The 24,990-nt window shown below is 28.3% G+C and overlaps 1 protein-coding gene across 1 annotated transcript; it reads left to right on the top strand.

Annotated features, from left to right (window-relative positions):
* Positions 1-21,868: 21,868 nt before the first annotated feature.
* Positions 21,869-23,587, top strand: LOC124816033 (5-hydroxytryptamine receptor 1B). Its single transcript, XM_065815432.1, has 2 exons — positions 21,869-21,973; positions 22,565-23,587. The coding sequence occupies exon 2, from the start codon at positions 22,573-22,575 to the stop codon at positions 23,578-23,580; it is 1,008 nt and encodes a 335-aa protein (XP_065671504.1). The 5' UTR covers positions 21,869-21,973; positions 22,565-22,572; the 3' UTR covers positions 23,581-23,587.
* Positions 23,588-24,990: the final 1,403 nt, after the last annotated feature.

Genomic DNA, 24,990 nt, shown 5'->3' with positions numbered 1-24,990 from the left:
ACAATGTAGACGAAACGGGACTAACAACCGTACAAAAACCTGTCAAAGTTATTGCTAGTAAAGGTGTCAAACAAGTAGGTAGTAATAACATCGGCAGAAAGAGGAACTCTCGTGACAGCTTGCTGTGCTGTAAATGCGATCGGCAATTCCATACTACCACTGTTCGTTTTTCCAAAGGGTGAAGATTCGGGATTTTATGATCAAAGATGGCCCATCTGGATGCGTAGGATTTGCTAATCCATCTGGTTGGATGACATCAGAGATTTTTGTCGAATGGTTAAAACATTTCATCAAACATTTGCACTGTTCGAAAGGGTCCAAAGTTCTTCTTGTGTTAGACAACCACGAGAGTCATATATCTGTGGCAGCCCTCGATTTGGCGAGAGAAAACGGAATAACTATGCTTAGATTTCCACCACACTGTAGTCACAAGCTGCAACCGTTGGACAGATCTGTGTATGGGCCTCTGAAGAGGTATTACAATGCGGCATGTGGCAATTGGCTAGTCAGCAGTCCGAGACCGATGACTATTTATGACATTGTTCCGATTGTGTGTGAAGCATATGGTAAAGTTTTTACAAAATCAAACATTGAGTCAGGATTTAAAGTTGCCGGAATCAAACCATTTAACCCGGACATTTTCACAGCTGACGAATTTCTGGCAGCATCAGTGACCGATCGTCCAGAACCTACTCCTCCTACTGTTGAACATCCAGAAATCATTGCAGATATTACAAAAACTATTGTATCGAACCCCGATGAAAATCAGCAGGAAATGGCTAGCTTAGATGAGCGAGACTCTTCTGAATTAGCAGGACCATCTGTTGCCGAAGCAGGATTATCTGTTGCCGTAACAGCAATCCGGAATGTCATAACACCTGAAGTTCTGAGACCCTTTCCGAAGGCTCCAGCCAGAAAAAAATAATTTAAAAGTAGGCAACAAAAAACAAGAATTTTGACAGACACTCCAGTTCGAAATGAGATTTGTTTAGCAAAAGAAAAAAACAAAACAAAAAAACCGACCAAAAAAAAGTTTCAACTGTTCAAAAAAATTTAAAAAAGACCACAACAAAACCTAAAACAAAAAGTGCTCCTACAAGACTTCAGTTTGAAGAATCCGATGATGAGTTTGAGGAAGAGTTGAGGCTTCGAAAGATAAAATGTATCAAGAAAAAAAATGCTACAAGTGCAGCCGTTGAAGACGATGAGCCAATGGAACTTTCCAATGATTCTGATAATATTGATGGCCTACCACTGCTTGAAAGTGATGACAGTGAAAATGATCTTGACGTGATATCTTCTCAACAGATAGTTGAATCATCAGACCTGAACTTTGACTTTGATTCACTGAATGTGGAGGATTTTGTTCTCGTTAAATTTGATACGAAAAAGAAAACGATTCATTATGTTGGACAAATCTGTGAAGAAGAAAATGTACGAATGCTCAAATATTTGAAAAGAGAAAATTTAAAATCATATAAATTCATCTCTGTCTGTGAGCAATTATACAAGTTTATCAGAGATGATATCAGAGATGAACCCAATGGTTCAAATCAAACAAACTATCTTTGAACATCAATAAATCCAAATACACTTTGTTCCATCGTCTTCATAAAAAACAAGATATTCCATTAAAACTTCCTGATCTTTTTATTGATAACGCATTATTAAAAAGAGAGCAATCAATAAAATTTTTAGGTGTGGTTCTGGATGAAAATTTAACCTGGAGGGACCACATAGGTCTAATTGAAAATAAAATATCAAAAAATATAGGTGTTTTGTATAAAGCCAAGCAGTTTTTAAATCTATCTTGTTTAAAAAACTTATATTTTTCTTTAATTCATTGCTACTTAAATTATGCAAACGTTGCTTGGTGCAGCACAAACGCAACAAAAGTAAAAAAACTGTTTAGTAAACAAAAACAGGCTATAAGGATAATTACAAACGTAGACCGTTTCTCTCACACTCAAACATTATTTAATAAACTTAATATTCTAAATGTATATAAACTAAACCTTTACCATATTCTTATCTTCATGTTTAAACTTGATAAAAAAATATCACCAATGTTATTTAATTCACTTTTTGAAAAAATAAACCACATATACCCTACCAGATTTTCAAAAAACAATTACATTCAATCCAAAACACATTATTCAGCAACCAAATTCTCAATTGCTAACCGAGGTCCTAAGCTGTGGAATACAATATTAAATAATGAGCTGAAATCTAATTATTCTTTAAACCAGTTTAAAACAAAACTTAAGCAATTACTGATGATACATGAAAATGAATTAAAGTTCTTTTAAAAAGCTTTTTAAACTAGCAAACAAAAACAAAAATTAACCTACTAATTACTCTTTAATATTATATTTAATATTCTAAACAATAGTCTGCTATTGTAAATGTATTTCTTATCTTATAAGTTTTGAATTTACAAACGATTTTTTTAAGTTTTATTATTTGAAATACTAATTACTAAAAATATTGTAAAATTTTATAATTTCAATTTTTATTAAAAAAAGTTATTGTAAATTCTTTTTGTAATATTAATACTTATATATCATCTTATTTTACTAATCAGTTCTTAAATATAAATACTCTTTGAATTACTAAATATTTTAAACGTTATATATTTTATTTTTTGCATTTTGTTAAAACATTTTATTTGATGAATATGCATTTTTTTTGGGGGGGGGGGGGTTAATGATAAGATTAATTTTTTCTTCTTCAAGCCCCAGTCATGTAAATATTTGTTTTTATAAATTAAGATTTTAAATTTTTTTCAAACGGCAAATAAAAAAATAAAAAAAAAAAAAAAAAAAAAAAAAAAATATCGTCTGCAAGCTTCCCGATCCAATGAAGCATGGTGGCACGGCTCGTTTGGGTCGACATTTGATTTTCGACTTTGATTTTTCAGTTTTTGCAAACATTTCTTAAGATTTCTGATGAAAAAACTGTTGCACTAATCTTTAAATGTGAACCTCTCAGCAGAAATGTGTAGAACTATGTTTTTAATTATGCTTTATTGCCAACATTTTATTGATTTTGTAAAAAACTGTTTATAGGATCAAAGTGCCCCATAGTGCAGATCAAGGTGCCCCACATAAGGGGCACCTTGATCCTTTGTAGGTGATGTTAAAAAGTTGAGTTTTAGCTAACTAAATATTATTTATACCAAAATTAGCTTGTTGATTTGAATAAAGAAATAAATATTCTTTTTAAAATATTGAATATGGTAGTGTTGTATGCAATGGTTTTCAAGTAATCAACCATAAACCCTGAAAAGGATCAAGGTGCCCCCATCTCCCCTATACTAAGATTTTCCCTTTAATTTAAAATGTAACTTACACTGTTTTGCTTTTAAATAATAAATAATTAGCAAATGTCAGTAACGGAGCAGACATCTTCACATAAATTAAATTTTTTATGTCGTTAAATTTGGCTAATATACTTAACATGTAGGCTGTAGTTATAGTACCCAGTATATTTCATTACAAAAATAGAATTTGTTACAAAAATAATAATAATTCACAGATGTCGTTACATTTATGTTACGGTAGCGGAGTGGAAAAAATTATTGGGCCTCATTACTTGATGATATCCAAAAACATATAAAAAGCAGATTCGTGCAAAACCAAATCTATTTTGTACATCCCTAATGATGAAATTTAACATACTTGTTAAAATTTTATAGATAGTCCAAACTTTACTTTCATGCAACATTAGTTGGACAAAATCGTCTTATGAGAAATTGACTCTTATACGGCGTGGTACTTTTAGCACAAAATTCCATAAAATTCCTTTCGCTTTAACTTTCACTTTTAAACAATAAAGAGCTATATTTAACGAAAGTGTCATTATGAATGCGCGTATCATAGTCATAAGAATAAATATATTTCTTATGACTATACTGTCACGGAGAAAACTGTCCGTCAGAGTCAACTGTCCGGTAGGACATTTTACTCCGGAGTAGATTGTCTTACATTGGAGTTAGTTGTCCGCTTTGAATAAAGTCAGACAAAGTAGCTTGAAAAAGATTGCAGACGTTTTTAAGTAAGACAAATTAAGAAAGTACTTGGAGACTTTCTCAATGCAACTAAGGCATAGAACAAACAAACTCGTAAAATATTTAAAAAAATATGCTACATTCAAAAGTAGTTGGAATGAATTATGTAATATATATTTCATTTTGCGCTGTGCTAACAACAAAAAGTATTTATACATTACTGAAGCCATAATAGATATTTCTATCGACTTTAGTGTTCAAAGATATAATTGTTTATATAACAATAAGTTAAATGTAACTTATGTTAATTTTAAATTATTGTTACAAAGATAAAAGAAATCAAATGTCAATTGAAGTTTACAACTGACATAAAAACGAAACGAGTATGATAATGAAAGTAACTTGTTTATAAAGTTTGCCGCCTCTGTTTTTTAATTGTTTACGCATTCTGAATGGAATAAATTATTTTTTCAAGATGGCCGATTAAGCCCCCAGTATTTTAAAAAATGATACTAAATACCGAAAAGAGTTTTTTAAATGGGGCTAAAAGCTATGTTTATTTAGACAAAAATTAACTTTTGTAGAAAAATTAACACTACCATAGTTTATCTGAATCTAACGTGACATTATCGTTAAACATACTCATTTAGGTGTGGTATTGAAAATAATAACTTCAATTTTTATGGATAAAATGGTTTTTGATGGATAACTTTTTTTGATGGATAAATGTCAAGTTACATTCATTGAAAACAAACACCAAAACATGCTTTTATGAAAAAATCAAATCCATAAACTTATCTATAGCCGAGCCCCAAGGTACTTTATGTTGAAAACTACATCTTTTCTAAATGAAAACTACGCTTGACGATTTTATATAGTCGCATAACTTTTACCAGATTATAATAGTGGTTAAAATAATCTTTCCATACATACCAAATATGTCATACTTTTTGATAAAAAAACTTACATATATTGTAATTGAAAAAACTTTGTTCGGAAAAACGTGTACCATGCCTTAGTTGCATTGAGTTATAGAGAAGAAGAGACTTATTTTGTATAATTAAAGTTACTTTTACTAAAAGTAACTTTAATTATACAAAATAAAACCTCCTCTTCTCTATAAAGTCTCCAAGTACTTTCTTAATTTGTAAATAAATTTAGGAACTAATAATAATAACACTCTTACGAATAAGAACTATGGTGACAGTATTTCTAAAAGTTTTAGAAATACTGTCACCATAGTTCTTATTCGTAAGAGTGTTATTATTATTAGTTACTGAATTTAGTTGTTATAATTATTTAATAACATTTACAGCAATAATGATTACAACAACAATAATATTAATACTGTAATAACTAAAATAATTAGTTGATGGAACTAGATATGATAGCTCTTTGTGATGTACTATATTAAAATAAAACATGCTATTAATTAGTAATTAAGCAAACATGTTTTATTTTGATGCAGTACATCACTGCTCAAAGGTGGTATCATCTCTTGTTCAATCAACTAAAACTCATTCTCGCTTGACTCTTCATTTATCAAAGTCTCATTCTTTTACTGTATCTGTCCCTGCCGTCTCCAAAAAATTTTATTTGTCTAGTTTTTTTCCCCGCACTTCAACCCTTTGCCTTGGTTGAAGTGCGAGGAAAAAAAGTTGAAGGTTGTATGAGTCAGGAAAACATGAAAATGGGAGAGAGTTCCAAAGGCTTTAGAACTCTCTTCCATTTTCATGTTTTCCTGACTCATACAACCTTCAACTTTTTTATGTCAACCGTTTCCTTGCTCTATAACACTTTTATTTTTTTCCAGTAACTCCCAACTTAATGGTGGTTGCTTGCAACCTTGTTGGGAGTGAATCAGAATAAAATAAAATAAAACTTAGTATATGAAATTATAACACAAAAATTATAACACAAAAATCAGTTCCGTTTTACGGAATTGATTTTTGTTCTAAAATTCAATGCCACGTTTTTTGAAGTCTGCATTTAGTCAGCAAGGAAGAATCATGTTTTCTTGTGTTTCTTTTTAGAATTATAAATTAACATAGATATTTTTTAAAAATTAGAATGAGTAAACTTTAATATGATGTGTTTTTTGATTACAGTTTTTAATTTTTTATGTGGGTTTAATGACTTTCAAAACTTAGTTGTACTTCTTGCACTTAGTACATATTGAAGATATGCTATCTTTTTTTTCTAACCTATTATTTATTTTAAGTTTACACCTTTACTATGCACATGCCAAATTTCATCGATTTAGTTTTTGCAGCACTATCCCTATTTTTTGCAGCACTTTTGGTTAGTACCTTAATTTCATTTTTTCGTCTTGAATTTGAGAGTCAGGAAGGTGAGATGGAAAGAAAGTAAATATGTTAGGACAATTATAACATATTAAAAATTCGTTATATTTAGTCAAACAAATTTAATATAAAACGAATAAAAGGTTTGCACTTTAGAAGAAAGGTAATATCAGCTAGTTAGCTTAGTTTATCTATAACTTTTAGTTAGCACTTTGATTTTTAAGTGATTTATAAATAAAATTACTAAAAATTTTAAAGTCTTTATATTAGTTTGCTTGTTTAAATGCAAAAGTGCTTCAAAGGATAAGTCAGTTTTCTTATGTTTAGTTATTTTTTTAGTACTATATATTTTAAGACCTTTTTTAAAAATATAAATTGTAGTGTAGTTATATATATATATATATATATATATATATATATATATATATATATATATATATATATATATATATATATATATATATATATATATATATATATATATATATATATATATATATATATATATATATATATATATATATATATATATATATATATATATACACACACACTTCGGTATTTACTTTATTTTTTTTTTCTGTTTTTTACTGACAATAGTTTTTTTTAATGATTTTATATTGTTGCAAGGTTATTGGTTTTATTTTTATTAGTATTATTGTTTTCATGTAGATCAAATAAAGAAAATATTGAGTAAGAAAAGTTTTAATTATACCACCTATTAATATGATGAAAAACAACTAAGCGTATAACAATACGTGTAATCAATAATGTTGTAATCTTTTTGATTTTTTGACAATTTAAAAAAACTTTAAATTGTTTAGATCCTTTTCTCTTGGAGGGGGTTTAAATGTCCTCCAAGAACAAAAGGATATTATATATTTTTTAATAATATATTTAGTAAATTTTATAATATTTTCTCTCTTTGCAAATAATCACATTCAAAAATCCTTTTTTGCTTGTTTGTTTTAGATTTGAGGAGGAGAGGGGAGGGGGAGGGGTTAGCACATACCCTTGCCCCTTTCTCTGAAAAATGTTTACTTATATGGATCTTGTATTGAAGTAAAGTATGTTTTAATATCAACTTCTCTTTGTAAATAATCATATTTAAAATCTTTTATTGGTTTTTTTAGATTTGAAGAAGAGGGAGGGAGGGGGGATTGGAAATACACACCCTTGCCCCTTTTCCTGAAAAATAGTCACTTGGATGCATCATCATGGTAAATGTTTTTATATTATTTTCTCTCTATGGATATAATCAGAGTTTTTTTAGATATTCATTTTTTTAATAACCAGTATTTTTCTATAGGTTGGAAAAGGAAGGAGGGGGGGACACACTCTTTCCCTAAGTCTGTATTCACCTCTAGTATATGTCGTAAATAAATGGAATATGATTTTCATTTGTGATACTAAATTTTCTTTTTTTAATAAATATACAAATATTTATAAGAATGAAACATTTTTGAAAGAAGGGTGTGTTAAACCACCATTTCTTTATCCACCCTAACATAAAAGTACACCTATCATATTTGGTAGTGGTAGAAAAATAAATTACATTGAGTTTTTATATATAAAAGTTATCAACTTTACAAAAAAGACGCTCTTCTATGAATGACATGCATTTTGGGACGGTAAAGATGGTGGTTTTACACCCCCTCTAGCCTCCTGGATACCCCCAATGGGTGGACACTATTAAATATTTGTAGCCCACTATTACATCTATCTTTTGATGCCAAGTTTTAGGCATTTGGATAAAAATTGATAAAGTTATAATTTTTGTGAAGAAAAACTAAATTTTGACCACAGTTTCTTCAACATTTCCGTATATCAAAAAATTGCTACTAAAAATCGCATAACTTGTTGTAGAATTGTCCCATTTTGATAAATTTTTCGTCTTTAAGATAATGTATTAAAGGGCTTTCCAATGATATATAACATCCTAGTGTTTAATCAATTTAAAATTTTCATATCACGTACCTAACCACATGCCTCGTTTTTTTGAATGAAATATAGCTACTGCAAATTGACTTTACTGCCATGCAAATTAATTCAGGCGACCTCTGTGACCTCATGCTTCAAAATCATTTTTACTACTGTGAGTTTTATTCAAAAACCGACTAAATTCTGTGAAGTAAATGAAAGCTCAATAACATACATGTATGTTATTGAACTTTCGCAAGGTAAAACTGTACCTTGCGATGGTTTTTATAAATTATCAAAATGGCAACATTCACTCTTTGTCAACTTTTAACACATGCAAAAATTTTAAAGCCTGTGCCAAATATTTGCAGTCTAAGTTTATTGCACTAAATAATGCGGGTTGTTAGTGCTTGGCTGGTTAATTTTAAAATTTTTCTAAGACTGACTCTTGAGTTAATAAAAAACTTTAACAAATAAGGAAAAAAAAAGCAGTTTGTTCTTCACTAAATGCAAAGATTTTCTGGATAAAAAATTGAATACAAATCTTGTCTCGTAAGTTTTTTATTACTTTTAAAGTAAAATGTTATATATATCTATATGTATGTATATATGTATGTATGTATGTATTGTATGTATATATATATATATATATATATATATATATATATATATATATATATATATATATATATATATATATATGTACACACATTTTATACATGTTTTAGGAGAAATACTGTAACAATGGGAACACTTGAAGCAGGTATATTTACTGTACCGTGTGCACCAAAACCTAGAAAATCTTTTTTAGAACTCACAAGTAGGATGAAACGTAAAAGAACTGATAATCTTTAGGGAAAAGAACTGGAAGAACTTCAACATGCTGTAATAAGGTTTGCATTTAATTCCTCTACTGCACCCAGGTCTACTTTATATCGTCCAAATTTATCATTGCATACTTTTTGCAGTTTGAGACTAACAGACAGAACATGGGCTGAATTAAAGAAAATCGTTACACAAAATCATCATCTTGTTCCTCCAGGTTTAACCAAGTTAAAAGAATACAAAAATTGACATATCCAGAGCAGGTGGAACATTCAGAAACTGAAGTAAAATGTATTCTCTTCAATATGATCAAACATTCAGTTTCTATAGTGTTTGAGTATCTTTTAGAGGATGAAGATAATTCTATTAAGGTTTTGGCGCAGGAGGAACATGATAACATATATGCTATTTGCAAATTGCGAGGTGATGGTCAGAGTGACCAATCTGAGTTTCATAATACAACAACAATGAAGAGATGTGTGGATGATTCCACTGTGTATAGTATAGTGTTTGTACTTTTGGAGATTCGAAGTGGAAAAAAGATAACATTGAAAAATTGTAATCCAAATAGTCCGGATGCAACCTGTCATCCTTATGTTTTGTTTTTCCGAAGAGACTGCTATTTTTATTCAAGAGAAATTTGAACATTTACAAAATGAAATTTTTTCTTTAGAGAATATTAAGTTTACACTTCATAACAATACTTTTGTTATAAGTTCAAGTTTGTCAACTATTTATACCACAATGAATGGTGGTAAAATACTTTATACTGTGGTATCAAAAATGCTTAAAAAAAATTTAACATCTCAGTGCTGTCATGTCAAGCAAGCCCTAAGGAGTTTAGTTTAGTTTGAGTTTAGGAAACTATTTGGAATAAAAATAAAATTGTAGACAAGAATAAATTGAAACTTGGAATTTGTAGTCTTCATTTGTTGATATGCAGCATGGAGTGGATCTTCAATACTACTTGCAAACTTCCAGCAGTGAAATAAGGAAAAAATATTCCAGCAAAAAACGGCCAAGAATTTATTAAAAAAAAAATTCCAGCACTTATTCAAAATACAATTAAAAATAAAGGTATCTTTTGTCAAGAAGGGAAGTGGTACATCCAATACAGGCAATGTTGCACGAAAATTCTTTAATAACCTATCTGTGACTGGAAGAATTTTAAATTTGAATACCAATATAATCAAACTATTTAGGGACCTGCTCATTGATATGAACAATACAACCACAAGACCCGATGTAAAAATTTTAAGCAGAAATCTTAACGTCTGTTTGGTCTCATTTCTAACGATCAGTTTTCAAAAGCCATTCCAATGTCGCAGTCTGTGCATAGAATGGTAGTTCATGGTGTTTCTTTTATTAAATATTTTAGGTATCCAATAGATTCTTTGTCTGAGAGTGCCATTGAAGACAGGAACAAAGCCAACAAAACTGCATAAGGTCATGCACGTTTAACTTCTTTTGCCAAAAATACTAGGGATACAACTAATTATTTATTTATGACATCTGACATGTATCTATACTGCAAGAAAAACAAAATGCAAGAGGTATAAAAACTATACTGCAAGAAGATTCAGCTGACAACTATTCTTAAGGTTAATATTGGAGAAAGCTATGTGTATCTTTAAATTTAGACATATAATGTTATTGTTTAATTTTATTAATGATACATTTTAGGTGCTGGTGGCAGCCAATCTGATATTTCTGAGGTCATTTCACATAATCAACACAGTATGTTTTTTTTATGCTTGCAAAAAAAAACAAAAAAAAAAACTAATTGTCAGAAAAGTTGAAACATAAGAATCCCAAACTTTTATGTTTGAGGAAAAATTGCGTCAATTGGCCTCAAATTTAGCAATGTTTTTGTTTTCTTCAAAAATGTGTCTAAAGTCTTATTTCTACTTAGGGATGCATAGTGCAATTCTTAAAGACTTGTTGTAAATATTAAATGTTGCTCCACATAAGGATTGCTGAGACATGTTTAGAATGAAAATTTTAATTATATTTCAATTATATCTATTTATTACAGTGAATACAGTTTTTTTCTTGAATGTGTAATTATTAGAATTAGAATTTGGTAATAGATAATTTCTATAATAAAAAGTTTATATCTTAAACTATACTATTTATTACAATAATGAAACTTTTTAAAATTTTAATGTTTGTTGTTAAATAATTTTAGGAAGTCAAAGTGTAATGGTTCGTATTAAGAAAAGAAATCAAGGAATACTATTAAACCATGCAGCTGTAATTGATAAGCAAGTTTTAATAAAACGGTTACTTTCATAGCCACATATTGTTAAAAACCTATTTTAGCATCAGAACCTATATTCTGCAATTAAAGGGAATGGAACTTCTGGAGTATCTATTTTACTTTTATTTATAATAAAATAATTATGCTATTTCCTTTTTTATTTAACATGAAAATATAAGAAGGAGACAAAAAATGCCTGTAACCCCTAAAAAAGATAAACTCATATATCAGACTTAGAGTTTTAAATATCAAAAAACTATCGGTTTTATATCTTTTTAATCAAAAACCGAATAAGTCCGGATGAACCGCCTAAATAACCAGAACGAAACCGGTCTTAAAAAAAAACGGGCTTTTTTTTCTAAATATATATAAACAAACAATATCTCATAATTGATGCTTTGTTAAAAAAATTACTTCAAAATGTTAAACAGTTCTCTAGTTAAAAGGCTATTTCCTTTTTTTCTATCAGCGCGACGCATAGTGTGTCGTGAGAATAAGCTTTTTTTGCTTATTTGCACGACGGTCGCGCGAATAACAGCAAAAGCTTATTCGCACGACCGTCGTGCGAATAGACTCGCCCGTGATAATACCCACAAAGATAATTTTATTTGAAAAGCGTTAAAGAAATTCGAAAATAAACTGTTAAATAAAAATACAATCGTTAAATTACGATTGGTTTAAATTAAAAACATAAATTAACTTAAATCTTTTAATAAAATAAATATTTGATTGTTTACTTTTTAATATAATATAAATTACAACATATTAAAAAATAAACAATCAAATGTTTATTGCCAACTAACTTGGGGCTGCCATACGTCGCGGTACACCGGGACATGTCCCGGTTTTAAGATCTGTGTTCCAATGTCCCTGTCAAAGGGCAATTTGTCCTGGTCGATTTAAAACTATTAGTCGTATTAAAAAAATAACTCCGGTAATACATGCATTGGATACACTTTTTACATTTTTTGTTTTAGGTGTTTATGTATTTTTCTAACTTCTGCTGAATTTAATTTTGATTTCAATTATTCAAATAACGCAAAAGCGCAAAACTTGTTTTCAATACCCGTCAGAAGTTGTTACCAAAACCGAGACAATTCTATCTCGTTCCCCCCCCCCCCCCTCACAAACAAAAAAAAAGTTATCAATATTTTCAGCTTTATTATTTTATTATCATCGGTAGTATAGCTATGTCGATATCGGTATCTTTTATTATAATCGTAATTATAAGAGCATTATAAGTATTATAAAACAAGTATATTCCTGACAATACATTCAGGCCCGTCCATGGCATTTGGAGAGGCAAGCCGGATAGGAATCAATTTATTTTGGTTTAACTCTACAAACTTCACTTTTAAACTTTAAATAGAATAAAGATTAGCTATGTGCGGTTGTTTTAATCTGAAGCACAAATACGAAAAGAGTCAACAAAGTAAATAAAATGATTTAAGCAGTTGAAGTTGTTTTAAAGTGGGATGAGCTGTACAGCTCTCTTCTTTTTTTCGTTCAAAAAAGTTTAACAAATTTTTGTCGAATTTGAAAAGAACTTATGCTATTGGTGAGCACCAACAAACACTCTGCTGCTGCGACGGATTCAAGATTCTTCAACCATCTAAATCATTACCCTGGATACGTCACTACTCTGCAGAGCTTACAAACACCAATATGATGAACTAATGTCTATTGAGGCATCAGACTTCACTGAGGAAGGAAAAACTTGTTTTAGGTTTATCTAATCTTTTTTTAATCTTATCAACTTTTATTTGAGCTTGCAAGACAAAGACAATTTTATGCATTACTAATCAGAAAAACAGATTTATTTTGGGAAGGGGATAGGGAGAGAGTTTGTAGAGGCCGCAACTGTTATTTCGCAATCGGACTTGGATAAACTAAAGACGGGCCTTTAGTTCAACCCGAAAAAAACTTAACAGCTATTGTAATAATTGTTAAGTTTTTTTACGCGTTTTTTTTTAGGGGAGGGGGGCTTTTGTCCCGGTTGGTAATCCGATATTTATGGCAGCCCTAAACTAACAACCTCGTTTCGTTTAACAAAAAAAATTGTTGCTTGTTTTGACCTATATTTTAATACCATTTGATTACAACGAAAGTAAAAACCAACTTAAAAACGTGAAAAGTTAATTAAATTGACATCATTTATCTATTTAGTTATTGGTTATTTAGGTTCACGTGTTTAATTATTTTGATTGGTACGAACGTCATAACAAAAATATAAAAATTAAATTAAGTTAAAAACGACTTTAGGAAAGAATACATGTTTTTAATAGTGAGTTCTAAAGTGTGACGTCATTTATCAACAGCTCTTTTTTTACCAATAAGTATTTTTACATTTTAGGTATTTTGCTATATGAAGAAGTGTAATTTGTAATTACAAAAAATTTTTGACTACCAAAAGCTTTAGATAAAAATAAAGATCAAAATGAACAAAAAATCAATTTTTGCGTACTTTTTAAACGTGATATATAGAAAAGCCATTTGCCTACCATATATAATTTTATAATAATTTAGGTCTCAAATAGCTAATATAATAATAATGAAATAAATTAACAATGGAAAGTATGGAATATTTTCTAACTTTAAGTTTAAAAATGCTTTTAACATCATATGATCAATAATTCTAAAATGTTTGTCAAACTTTGAAGTCCAACGTCTAGAGAACAAATAGGGTAAACCACCCAGTGATTGACGCTTTTCTTTTGCATAATTTTATACAAATAATAATTTTTCACTCGTTATTTCATAAAATATTGATATCAATGCTTTATCGCATAAAGGGATAGTTGCTCTTTACAATACACTGAGTGAATAACATCCGGAAAAAAAAAAAAGGGGTTAGAGCCGGGGGCTCTAACCCCTCTTTTTTTAACCCTAGAAATGTCTAAATGTCGAACAACGTTTTTTTCCCCAGTATTAGACACTTATTAAACTTTTAAAAATTTAAGTACTTCTTCAAACACAGGTGCTTAATGATACGTAGCAAAACGAATAAATATTCTTTTTATAGTTTACAACGTAAAATATAAAAAATACTTTAAAGAAAAGATTTAAAAATCTGTACTTTATATTTTACAGCGTAGGATAAATGATTACAATTCAAACTAAGTTAGGATACATTATTTTTCAACTTTGATTTTGTTGTTTTGTTAGCATTACAGCATAATTTTCTTTTAACAACAGCCGTAGATGTGTTTTTTTTCATTTAACCAGGAAGTTCACGCCTCCTTCCTTACCGTGACGCAAAAATATGTCCAGAGCTCGTTTTGAACCTGGATCTCCTGTTTCTAAAGCAAGCGCTCTAACCAATGCGCCACGACCGCAAAAAAACTAAACTACTTGAGGTGTTGTCAAGACAATTGTTGCATGTCCTAATTGTTGCATGTCCTGTTGCATGTCCCAGCTACTGTCCTAACTTTAGGAATGATTCCTCGGTCACACCTAAAGAAAGAAGAAATTGAAAATCAAGAAACCAATACTAAATTGGAGTGTCAGGGTAAAAATTTACAGAATACATGTAACTTAATATAGGTTATGCTATTTTAATAAAATTTAAAGGAAATATAAATACTACCTTCTACATGGCTTCTTTCTTCTACAGGGCTCTTTGATATTCTATCTGCATTTCTTCTTTGTAAATAATTAAACCATTTTTCTCTAGTGATAAAACGCAATGATTCTTAACGAGGACACTCAATGATCGAGTTATCACATCCAAATGAACGTCTGTAAAAGATATGTACAAATTTAAATGGATTGAATGTTTGTATGGCTATTGGTTTTTTTATTTAAAGCTTGAAGAGTTTGAAAGTTTGATGAGTAAGAATAACTTACAACTTTATAGTTGTGTCTGCTCCCAGTGATTCAATAAGATTAGTGCAATATTTATCAGATATGGTTTGAGCATTTACCTTCTGAATGAGATCTACTTGCGTGCTTCGCTCCACCTTTCCATCGTGCAAAATATCTTCAAATAAAAACGCCACGCTATAATGCTCAACCTCTTTTGTTAGTTTTCTGTAATCTGGGATTTTTTTTTTTTAGGTTAAATGGATAGAGGCCAGATTTTCTAAATGAATTTTTGATTTTGTCTTTGCTCAAAGCAGAACAATAAAAAGGAAGGAAAACTGTAGCAAATGTTTCCTTAGTAATGTACATATTGCTGTATTCTTTAACACACAAGTCCCATGCTTGTTTTAATGGGGCAAATATCTCAACATCAAGAGGTAGGAGGAAATGAGTAGTATTTGGAGGAAGCAAGATAAGATGTATTTGCAGATCGGTCAGCTGTTTCACAAGATTCATTCTTGATTCATTTTTGTCTGACCAGACAACGACTGATCTTAGTATATTATTGTCAATAAGCCATCTGTCAAAATCATTGGCTAAATATTCATATAAAAGCTCATTGTTTATATAGCAAGACTCGCTTTTCCCGATAGCAGCAAGCGTCTCTGGAAATGCCTCGTACACATTCGTCAAAATTTTTATGTTTGCATAGATTATTAAAGGTGGAGGGAAAGACCCATCAGCACCGAAGTTTGCTGAAAAGAAAGAAAGGAATAGACCTAAATGTAGCCTGAACTTTAGAATAAACATCTAGTTGAATGCAAATTAATGTCCATTATTTTAATAAAATAATTAGGCATAGCGAAGAATTTAATAGACATGGGGTCAAACCATATCTGATAAATATTGCACTAATCTTATTGAATCACTGGGAGCAGACGCAACTATAAAGTTGTAAGTTATTCTTACTCATCACTTATTGAATGTAAGCATAATAAGAGAAATATTTACAAGGGATTTAATAGGTTGGCTAAACTTACCAAGCACTGTAACACGTTTTTTTGCATTTGTTGAAGTTGCATAGTTGACATTTTTAGAGCCTTTCTCTGCCGAAACCCTCTTAATTCATGATGAAAATTAAAAAACCCGATTCATCCATATTAAAGTTCCTGCTTGCTTCTTTTGTTATGTCAAGAAAATCATTTTCTGCCAAGTATACTCTTTTGTCTGCAAACCATTGCTGCACTTCTTGCTTGCTAACATTCATTTTTGCTGAGCTAAAAAATTTGCTGGTACGCGTAACTATATTTGGGTGTCTCTTCATGAAGAATAAATACCTAATGAAATGAAATAAAACTATATGTCCCAACTCGTCTAAATTTAAAAGGCCGATTTCTATTTATCTCAAGGAAATTCCTTTCATCAGATATAAACGAAGAAACAAGGGATAAAACGGTATCTTTTGTGACAGGCAGAACACAATTTTGGGCACTTAATATATAATTTACCAGCACTTGTTCCTCTGCACCAGTTAAGAACGTGTTCAGACCCTTTAACTTCCATAAAGAGAAAAAGCAATCTCTCTAGCAATATGAAAAGTATCCAAAATGACGCAAAATTATTGAGAAATGTGTAAACTTTGTGTCCATCGCTAAAAATTATTGAGACATGTGTAAACTTTGTGAAACGTCCATCGCTAAAAATTATTGAGACATGTGTAAACTTTGTGTACATCGCTAAAAATTATTGAGACATGTGTAAACTTTGTGTCCATCGCTAAAAATTATTGAGACATATGTAAACTTTGTGACACGTCCATCGCTAAAAATTATTGAGACATGTGTAAACTTTGTGACACGTCCATCGCTAAAAAATATTGAGACATGTGTAAACTTTGTGTACATCGCTAAAAATTATTAAGACATGTGTAAACTTTGTGACACGTGTAAACTTTGTTCCATCGCTAAAAATTGAGCTACGAGCTACATGTCCACAGTGAGAAAAACAAAAAACAAAATCAAAGTTTCGCTTCATTGAACAAGTTAATACCTTTTATTTTTATTTTCAGTGAACTTTGATTGCAAGAATTTTTTGACATTTTTTTTTCAAAAAATGGGTATTGGCTACCACACTTTTTATTATGCAATAGTAAAAAAAAATAACATAATTTTAACAAAGGTTTTCTTTTTTTTGACTAAAAACTTCCATCTGTAAGAATCAGGCGAGCTTATTAGTGACGAACTTCAAAATTGTATTATATGTTGTTGCTATTTATACTAAAAAATTCTAAAATATTTTTAAAAAACTACTTAGGGTAAACCACCCAGTGATTGACACCCTTTCCAGTATTCGACGTTTTGCCACTCAAAAATAGGCTGAGCAAACACTAACTGAAGTAAAATCCCAAAATAAAGATTACCTATCTTTCCTTTATATATGAAGGAAGTTTGGCTATCGTAAACATAAAAATAAACGCATACAATGATTTGGAGCAAAAGCTCCGTAAATACCCTTAACTCAAGAATAATTTTCATAACTGCTTCCAGATAACCACAAGAAACGTATGACAAATGTATAGTAATTAAAATTTTTTTCATGCTGACACTGAAATAGATGAGATAAATGTACAATCATTTAAAATCAAAAAGTTGAAAGGGAAGTGGGGGGTAGAATGGGTGTTGAAGACTAGAAGCAATTTATTACGTTTTCCAGTATTCAACAACAAAAAAAAGTATTATTATTACTTTATCTTATAATAAGGGTTCTGAGTCACATATTTTATGTTCGACCAGAGATTTATGTTTGAAACAACACTTCTATAAGTTGTTGAATTTTTTTCCAGCTTTTAACAAGACTGCATTCTAGTCATTGACGGAAATTTTTTTGTTTTTTTGCTAGGATTTTTAAAGATTTACTATATAAAAAAAATTAATTTCTTAATTGTTATGATTGTTAAATAACAATTCCCTATGGGCATTTTAAGGTTTGTAAAGTTTGGAATTATTAATGTTTTGTAAAGTTCTATTTGCACAATCACTAACGGTTGCAGGTTGATATCGTTAATTCGTTGATTGAATGATTTAGAAGAATACAAACACATTTAATAACTATACAAACATTTATTTATTTGAGAACTCCTTGGTTCGGAATTAATCTCCAAGGGATTAACAGTGTTGCAGTTTGAAACACTGTTAATAAATAAATCTTTAATATCAATCTTATCTTTATTTTAATCTGTCTCGGCTTCGTTTCCTGATGTTTTAATCAAAAAAGAGTAGAACGTTGGAAGAACTAGAAAAATAAGAACAAATAAAAAAACAGCAACTTAACTGTTTAATCCATTAAAATTTAATAATAAAAAATACCTTAAAAAAAGCAATTGACTTAAAATAAAAGATGATGGTTCAGCAAAAATGAAGTTTTCTTATATTAGGTAATCAAAAGTTGTTGTATAAATACCCCATATAAAGTACTTTTAAACTCAACATATCTTTTTATTCACAAAGATATACAGCTGAAGGCTTTATAATTGATGCAACTGTTTAATCTCTTGTCAAAAAAGAGTTCAACTTGGATGATGATAAAAAAAATTTTATACTCATAAAACTTTTTAATAGAACCATCAGTTCTATTAAAAAGTGTAAAATAGCATAGTTTATTTATATCCAACATTGTGTTTGATATAAATAAACTATGCTATTTTACACTTTAGTTATTAATACAAGTGCTAACACAACAGACTGATCTAGCAACATGAAATGACTGAGTGACTACTCTAGTAGCAACAAAATATTGATGCTTGACTGAAATAACTAAGTGACTATTATATAGCAAGCAATATTGGTCCAGTAAATTCAATATTATTTATAAAAATGCGCTAATATTGATTATCATCAATAGTAGCGCATTATTTAGAGCAATATTGGACAATATTAAAAGGCTAGATTGGACCATATTGCGCTAATATTGACTTACAATATTGTACAAATATCTGCGTCAATATTGGTAAAATATTGCTTAAATAGCTTTATTTAATAGTGTTTTTGCGCTATATAATACTCCATAACATGTGGAAATATTTTGTCGCTAGTCATATAAACATTAGGCCAACATTGGTGCCTAAAAAACCCACCAATGTTTGCTCAATCATTATATTACTAATACTAATAACCTCTATTTCATTCTACCCTTGTTTATCCTACAGTACTTGCAATACTTGGAGAAATATTATATCATAAGTTCTCATCAAAAAAGACTTAAATAAAACTTTAAAAATTAAAAAAATTTTATGAAAATGATAAATTAATGAATTTTTATCTAATTTTAAAAAATACAATTTCTTTTTTCTTTTGGTGATCAACTTTAAAGATTGAGGCAACTAGGGATCACTCGATTTTTTGAAAGTTCTGCTGGTTTTAGGTTTGTGAATTAAATTGAAAAATTGTTTTGCACTCTCCACTTTTTCAAACTTGCTTAATAGTTATAAAATTAACTACATGTTTTGCTTTTTTTATTTTTATATACACGAAAACTGGATATAACAGATTTAAAAAAATAGATACAACATTTTGCATCTTATCAATGTCATAAAATGGAAACTAAGCTGGGTTTAATGTATTTAATGTGCTTTAAAAAATCTTAATTCCTATTGTTTTCTATCCAGTGAAGCTTTGTCTCTTCCTTGGAGTTGGCAATCATGCCACTGCATGCTTTATAGTAGATTGAACCATTGACAGTATCATCTGCATCAATTATATCAAATTGAATGTGGCTTTATAGTTAAAAGCAGTCATTTCATGTTGAGCAACGGAGAAGTTTAACAGTAAAAGCCTTCAATGATTTCAAAATTTATTACTTCATGCATAAAAATATAAACTTACCTTTTTGAACCTATTTAGCTTAAAGAAGTTTTAAGTTGGGATGACTGAGGTAAGTATTAATCTTACAATTTTTTTTTTGAAGGTTTAAAAATAATCAGCTTGTAGAAAAGAAAAGTCACATTAAAATTTCATTATAAATTTTTTATTGAAAAAAAATATTTCTTAGTTTTTTATTGAAAAAAGTTTAATTTGTTTTATCTTGACATTTTTTTCACTTTTCTCTACTTAATAAAGATTACCAATAAATATTTATTGCTTTAAAGTTATAATTTCCTTTTCTTCTACAGTTTTTATCTAATCATGTGACTGATATATGATATGTCTATCGTTCCTCGTTTCATGAGTTACAACATCAAGCTCAGTTTTTATTTTTTGACATTAACTGGATGGAAAATGTTGGATCTATTTTTCTAAATCTGTTATACCCAGTTTTTGTATTTATAACAAAAAAAAAGCAAAACATGTTGTTAATTTTTATTATTATTAAGCGAATTAAATATGAAAAAGCAGTGTTCATTATGAAGAAGCAGTGTTCATTATGAAGAAACAGTGTTCATTATGAAGAAACAGTGTTCATTATGAAGAAACAGTGTTCATTATGAAGAAACAGTGTTCATTATGAAGAAGCATTATTCATTATGAAGAAGCAGTGTTCATTATAAAAATTATTGAATTTTTTTAAAAAAGATCAAGTTACAACATTTAAGCATATATTTTGTAAGTTTTTAATTTTAAATAAATATTTATAACACATCAAGTATTTTTTTTATATCAATTAATTTTTCATTTATTTTAGCAACTCGCAAATGCACTTTTTTTCTTATCTATTACTACGTTTTCTTTCGACGTCCATACGTTGATTGGTAATTGTTCTTTCGTGAAAACATTCCATATGTATAAATATATCTAAAAAAAAAATGTCAGACTTATAAACAACTCTAATTTTTTATATGTTTTATTATTAATTCCAGACGACAGATGAACATTGATATAAAAACTTTATTAAGATTTCTATCTTTCACATTTTTCATTTCTCATAAATTATAACTACGCCAATATTGAATATAACATTGAATAAATATTGAACACAACGTTGAACAAATATTGAATGTAACATTGAATATAACGTTGAATATAAATATTGAATGTAACATTGAATAAAACATTGAATAAATATTGAATATAACATTGAATAAATATTGAATATACTATTGAATAAATATTGAATATAACATTGAATAAGTATTGAATATAACGTTGAATAAATATTGAAAATAACGTTGAATAAATATTAAATATAGTGTTAAATAAAAATTCAGTTTATTACTTTAAACAAAATGAGTACAAAATTAACGAGCATGTTAATTGAATATTGAATATAATGCTAAGCAAATGTTGAAAATAATAACTGAAGAATATTGAATGTTCAATGTTGAGTAAGAAATAAATGTTATACTATAACAAGAATAAATAATTTATAATTGTTATATTAGAAAATGCAAATAGATTATGAATATATTTTAGTACAAAAAAAAACAATAGACGCCTCAACCAAATATTGAGAGAGACGTTTATGGTTATGACCAAAAAGTTTTATAACATCGCACAAGAAATGTCAGCTTTTTAAACAAAAAGTATTTATATACATATATCTAAAGCACAAATATTATAGGATACACATCACGGTTGCATGAAAACCCAATTGCTTACTTTAAACATCTAAATCTTTAATTAAAATCTTTTTTTTTTAAGATTTATAGAAAGTTAAATTATTGTTCTTTTATCGTTTATATTTTTATAACAGGTGGTTTTATTTGTTCAAAAAATTTTACAGATTAACTTTTTATTACTAAATTTTTGATCTCACTGATTTTTATTACGTTATATCGAATAAAAATATTGAATTAGGACTTAGATTGATATTTACCATTTATGGAAGTGGATGAACACGACGTTCAAGTTTTTACAAAAAAACGTGAGTTACTTTAAATCTTTTCACCTTTAAAATATTTACATGAAAACATATAACTTTTTAAAGTTTGTTATTTATAAAAAAAAAAGTTTGTTAAAGTTTAATATTTATAAAAAAAAACTACATTAAGAAGAAAACTTGTCTGTAAAATACAAAAACTAATATTTAAAGTAAATTTAAGTGAGAGAAAATTGATTTTTTTTCCCAGTTGTATAATAAATAAAAATGACGGAGAAAGTAAAAAAGTCAATATTCTCTGTTTTATGTATTAGTTCTGAGCTTATTTTAAATGATTTATATATAGCTATTTTAAAAATAACTCGCGTGATTTTCTTTATTATATATTATCAATTATTTATTACTATAAATTACTTACTAAAATCTTATTTAAATATAGGATACTTAAGTCTACTCCAACAATATTTTCTTTTTGAAAAATAGGGTAATGATGACACCTTATAGAAAGCATGAGATTGCACCCTATGTTTTTATTTTTGGACAACTTAAAATAACTTTGGCGAAATAAATTTTTTTTTTAATTATATACTTTAATGACTAGGGCTTATTAAAAATGATTTTATTTGTGTTTAATAGAATAACAAATGAATTCTACTTTTGGTTCAACAACTGGCGAACCATTTAAATATCTCTCAGTTGTTTCTCTTTGCTTGCTTGCAGTGGCTGCCATCACCATCAACATTTTAAGCTTGGTTATTATAAAAAAATCAAAGAAAATTCTTAGCAGACCATCAATACACTTTACAATTAACTTATTGTTTGTAGATTTATTACAAGGAATATTTGTAATACCAATCTATGTTGCTAAAAAAATAAATATTCAAAATAGATCTGGGGACAATTTTATATGTGATTCTTTTCGATTTTCGTACATGATAACATATTATATGTCAATATTTTGTGTTTTACTTATTGGATTAGATCGTTATATCGCTACTACATTTATTTTTAAATATAAAGCGTTGGTTAAAGTAAAATATGTCAAAATTATTGTAATTGCACTTTGGGTTTATGTTGTTACACTGTGTTCAATTCCCTTTTACTTACCTGAGGTATCACCACAATTACTTAGTCAAGATGAATGTTTTTATCGCCAGAACACTGTTTGGACAATAGCAATGCTTGTAATTAATTGTTTTGTGCCGTATATTTTAATATTGTACTTCTATAAATATATTATTAAACATATTCAAGACACTGAGAAAGTACCAATTAAAAAAGCATCTGATGTAACACAGAATGTTCTAGCAATACCACAAATGAAAGATGTACAAAAGTTTAATGACATAAACAATATAATATGTGGCAACCAGAAGAAAACTGATTACACTAAAAATATTATAAAAATTTCGATTTTGTTATCAACTTGCTACGCATTTTTTTGGACACCATCAATTGTTTATTATATACTAAGTAAATTTTGTAGAGATAAATGTTTTTTGAACCTAAATCCCGTCAGTCAAACTTATTTAGAATTTGCAATAAAGTTTTTAGCGTTTTTAAATTCGCTTTCAGCTCCAATTATCTACTGTTTTACAGACAAAGAATTTCGATTACGGTTTAAATCTTTCAAACACAAATTTATTTTATGAATTAAATTTAATAAAAGGAAATTATTAAAATTTTTTTTTTTTAATAAATGTTTATCTACAATATATATATATATATATATATATATATATATATATATATATATATATATATATATATATATATATATATATATATATATATATATATATATATATATATATATATATATATATATATATATATATATATGTATATATATTAATTTTTGTTTTTAATTATATTATATTTTTGTGATTTAATTTAATTTTTTTTTATTCATGCTATACTAAATTTTATTAAAGTTTTCAATAAAACTTTTCAAAGAATTTTTTTTTTTTGCAACTTTCTTATTTAAAATTTTGAATAATAAAATAAATAAAAATGTTCAATAAAATATTAAAACTCCTTTTACAATTTTTTAAGACCCAATTTTCCATAAACAATTTTCTTTATAATCTTGACCGCAATCGGCTTTTCATTGTGGTTGACGCTCCCCTTCTTTATGTCACAATTTTCCTCCGCCTTTTCTAAAATCCATTGATAGAATCCATTTATTATTATTTTAAAGATTGTAAATTCAGTTAATTCTGTTAAAAACATTGTTGAATTCAGTTCAGTTAATCATCAGTAAATAAGATTATTCCAACATATATCCAAATAAGATTATTCCAAACTTCGAATACCAGATATGAAATGTTCTGACTCTACAAGACTTACAACTTTACCTTGTTTTTATTCTCATTCCACCTGCCGCTTCATTGTGGTTGCTCAAAGTTTCCATATTTTAAAAAATATTGTCAAATCATAGGTATAAACTTCCAACTATTATAATACTTAAAAGCTTTTTGGACTTTTATGAAATACTTTATATTGTTTTCATGCCGAAAAAAAATATTGCAAAGGTGACTTTGTTATTGGATCCTAAAAACACAACTTGAATGTTTTATTACAGTTTACAAAATCCTATGAAATCCTGAATTTGTATGGTGAAACTTAAAACCTTGGTTATTCAGATTCTAGGTTAGTAATAATGCGTGTTAGTTATAACACACTAGGTTATTAACACTGTGTGTTAATAACACTGTGTGTTAATAACACTGTGTGTTATTGGCAATGTATTCACTTTATCCATTACCTGATTATTTACACTAATTGAGTAAAGCAAATAGTTTGATAAAAAAAAATTATGATAAAACAAACAAAAAAGTAAAAAGTAAACTCCATTGTCTAACTCCGTTACTTTATCAGTCAATTTATTATCGGCTTTTATATCAATAGAATCAAATTATCGATAAACATCAATTAATTCGGGTAAAATCTTTCCATTTCTACTTTTTTATTTTTACTAACTTTAAATCACTAAATGTTGCATGACCGCTTCTAGTAGAATTAATTACCGACTTGGTAATAACACACAGTGGTGGTAGAAT

This window comes from Hydra vulgaris, chromosome 13, assembly GCF_038396675.1.
Source record: "Hydra vulgaris chromosome 13, alternate assembly HydraT2T_AEP".
Taxonomy (NCBI): Eukaryota; Metazoa; Cnidaria; class Hydrozoa; order Anthoathecata; family Hydridae; genus Hydra; species Hydra vulgaris.
This window is presented reverse-complemented; position numbering and strand designations above follow the sequence as displayed.

Excerpts from the sequence above, each read along its gene's own strand:
- LOC124816033 (XM_065815432.1), top strand. The coding sequence starts at position 22,573 with ATGAATTCTACTTTTGGTTCAACAACTGGCGAACCATTTAAATATCTC.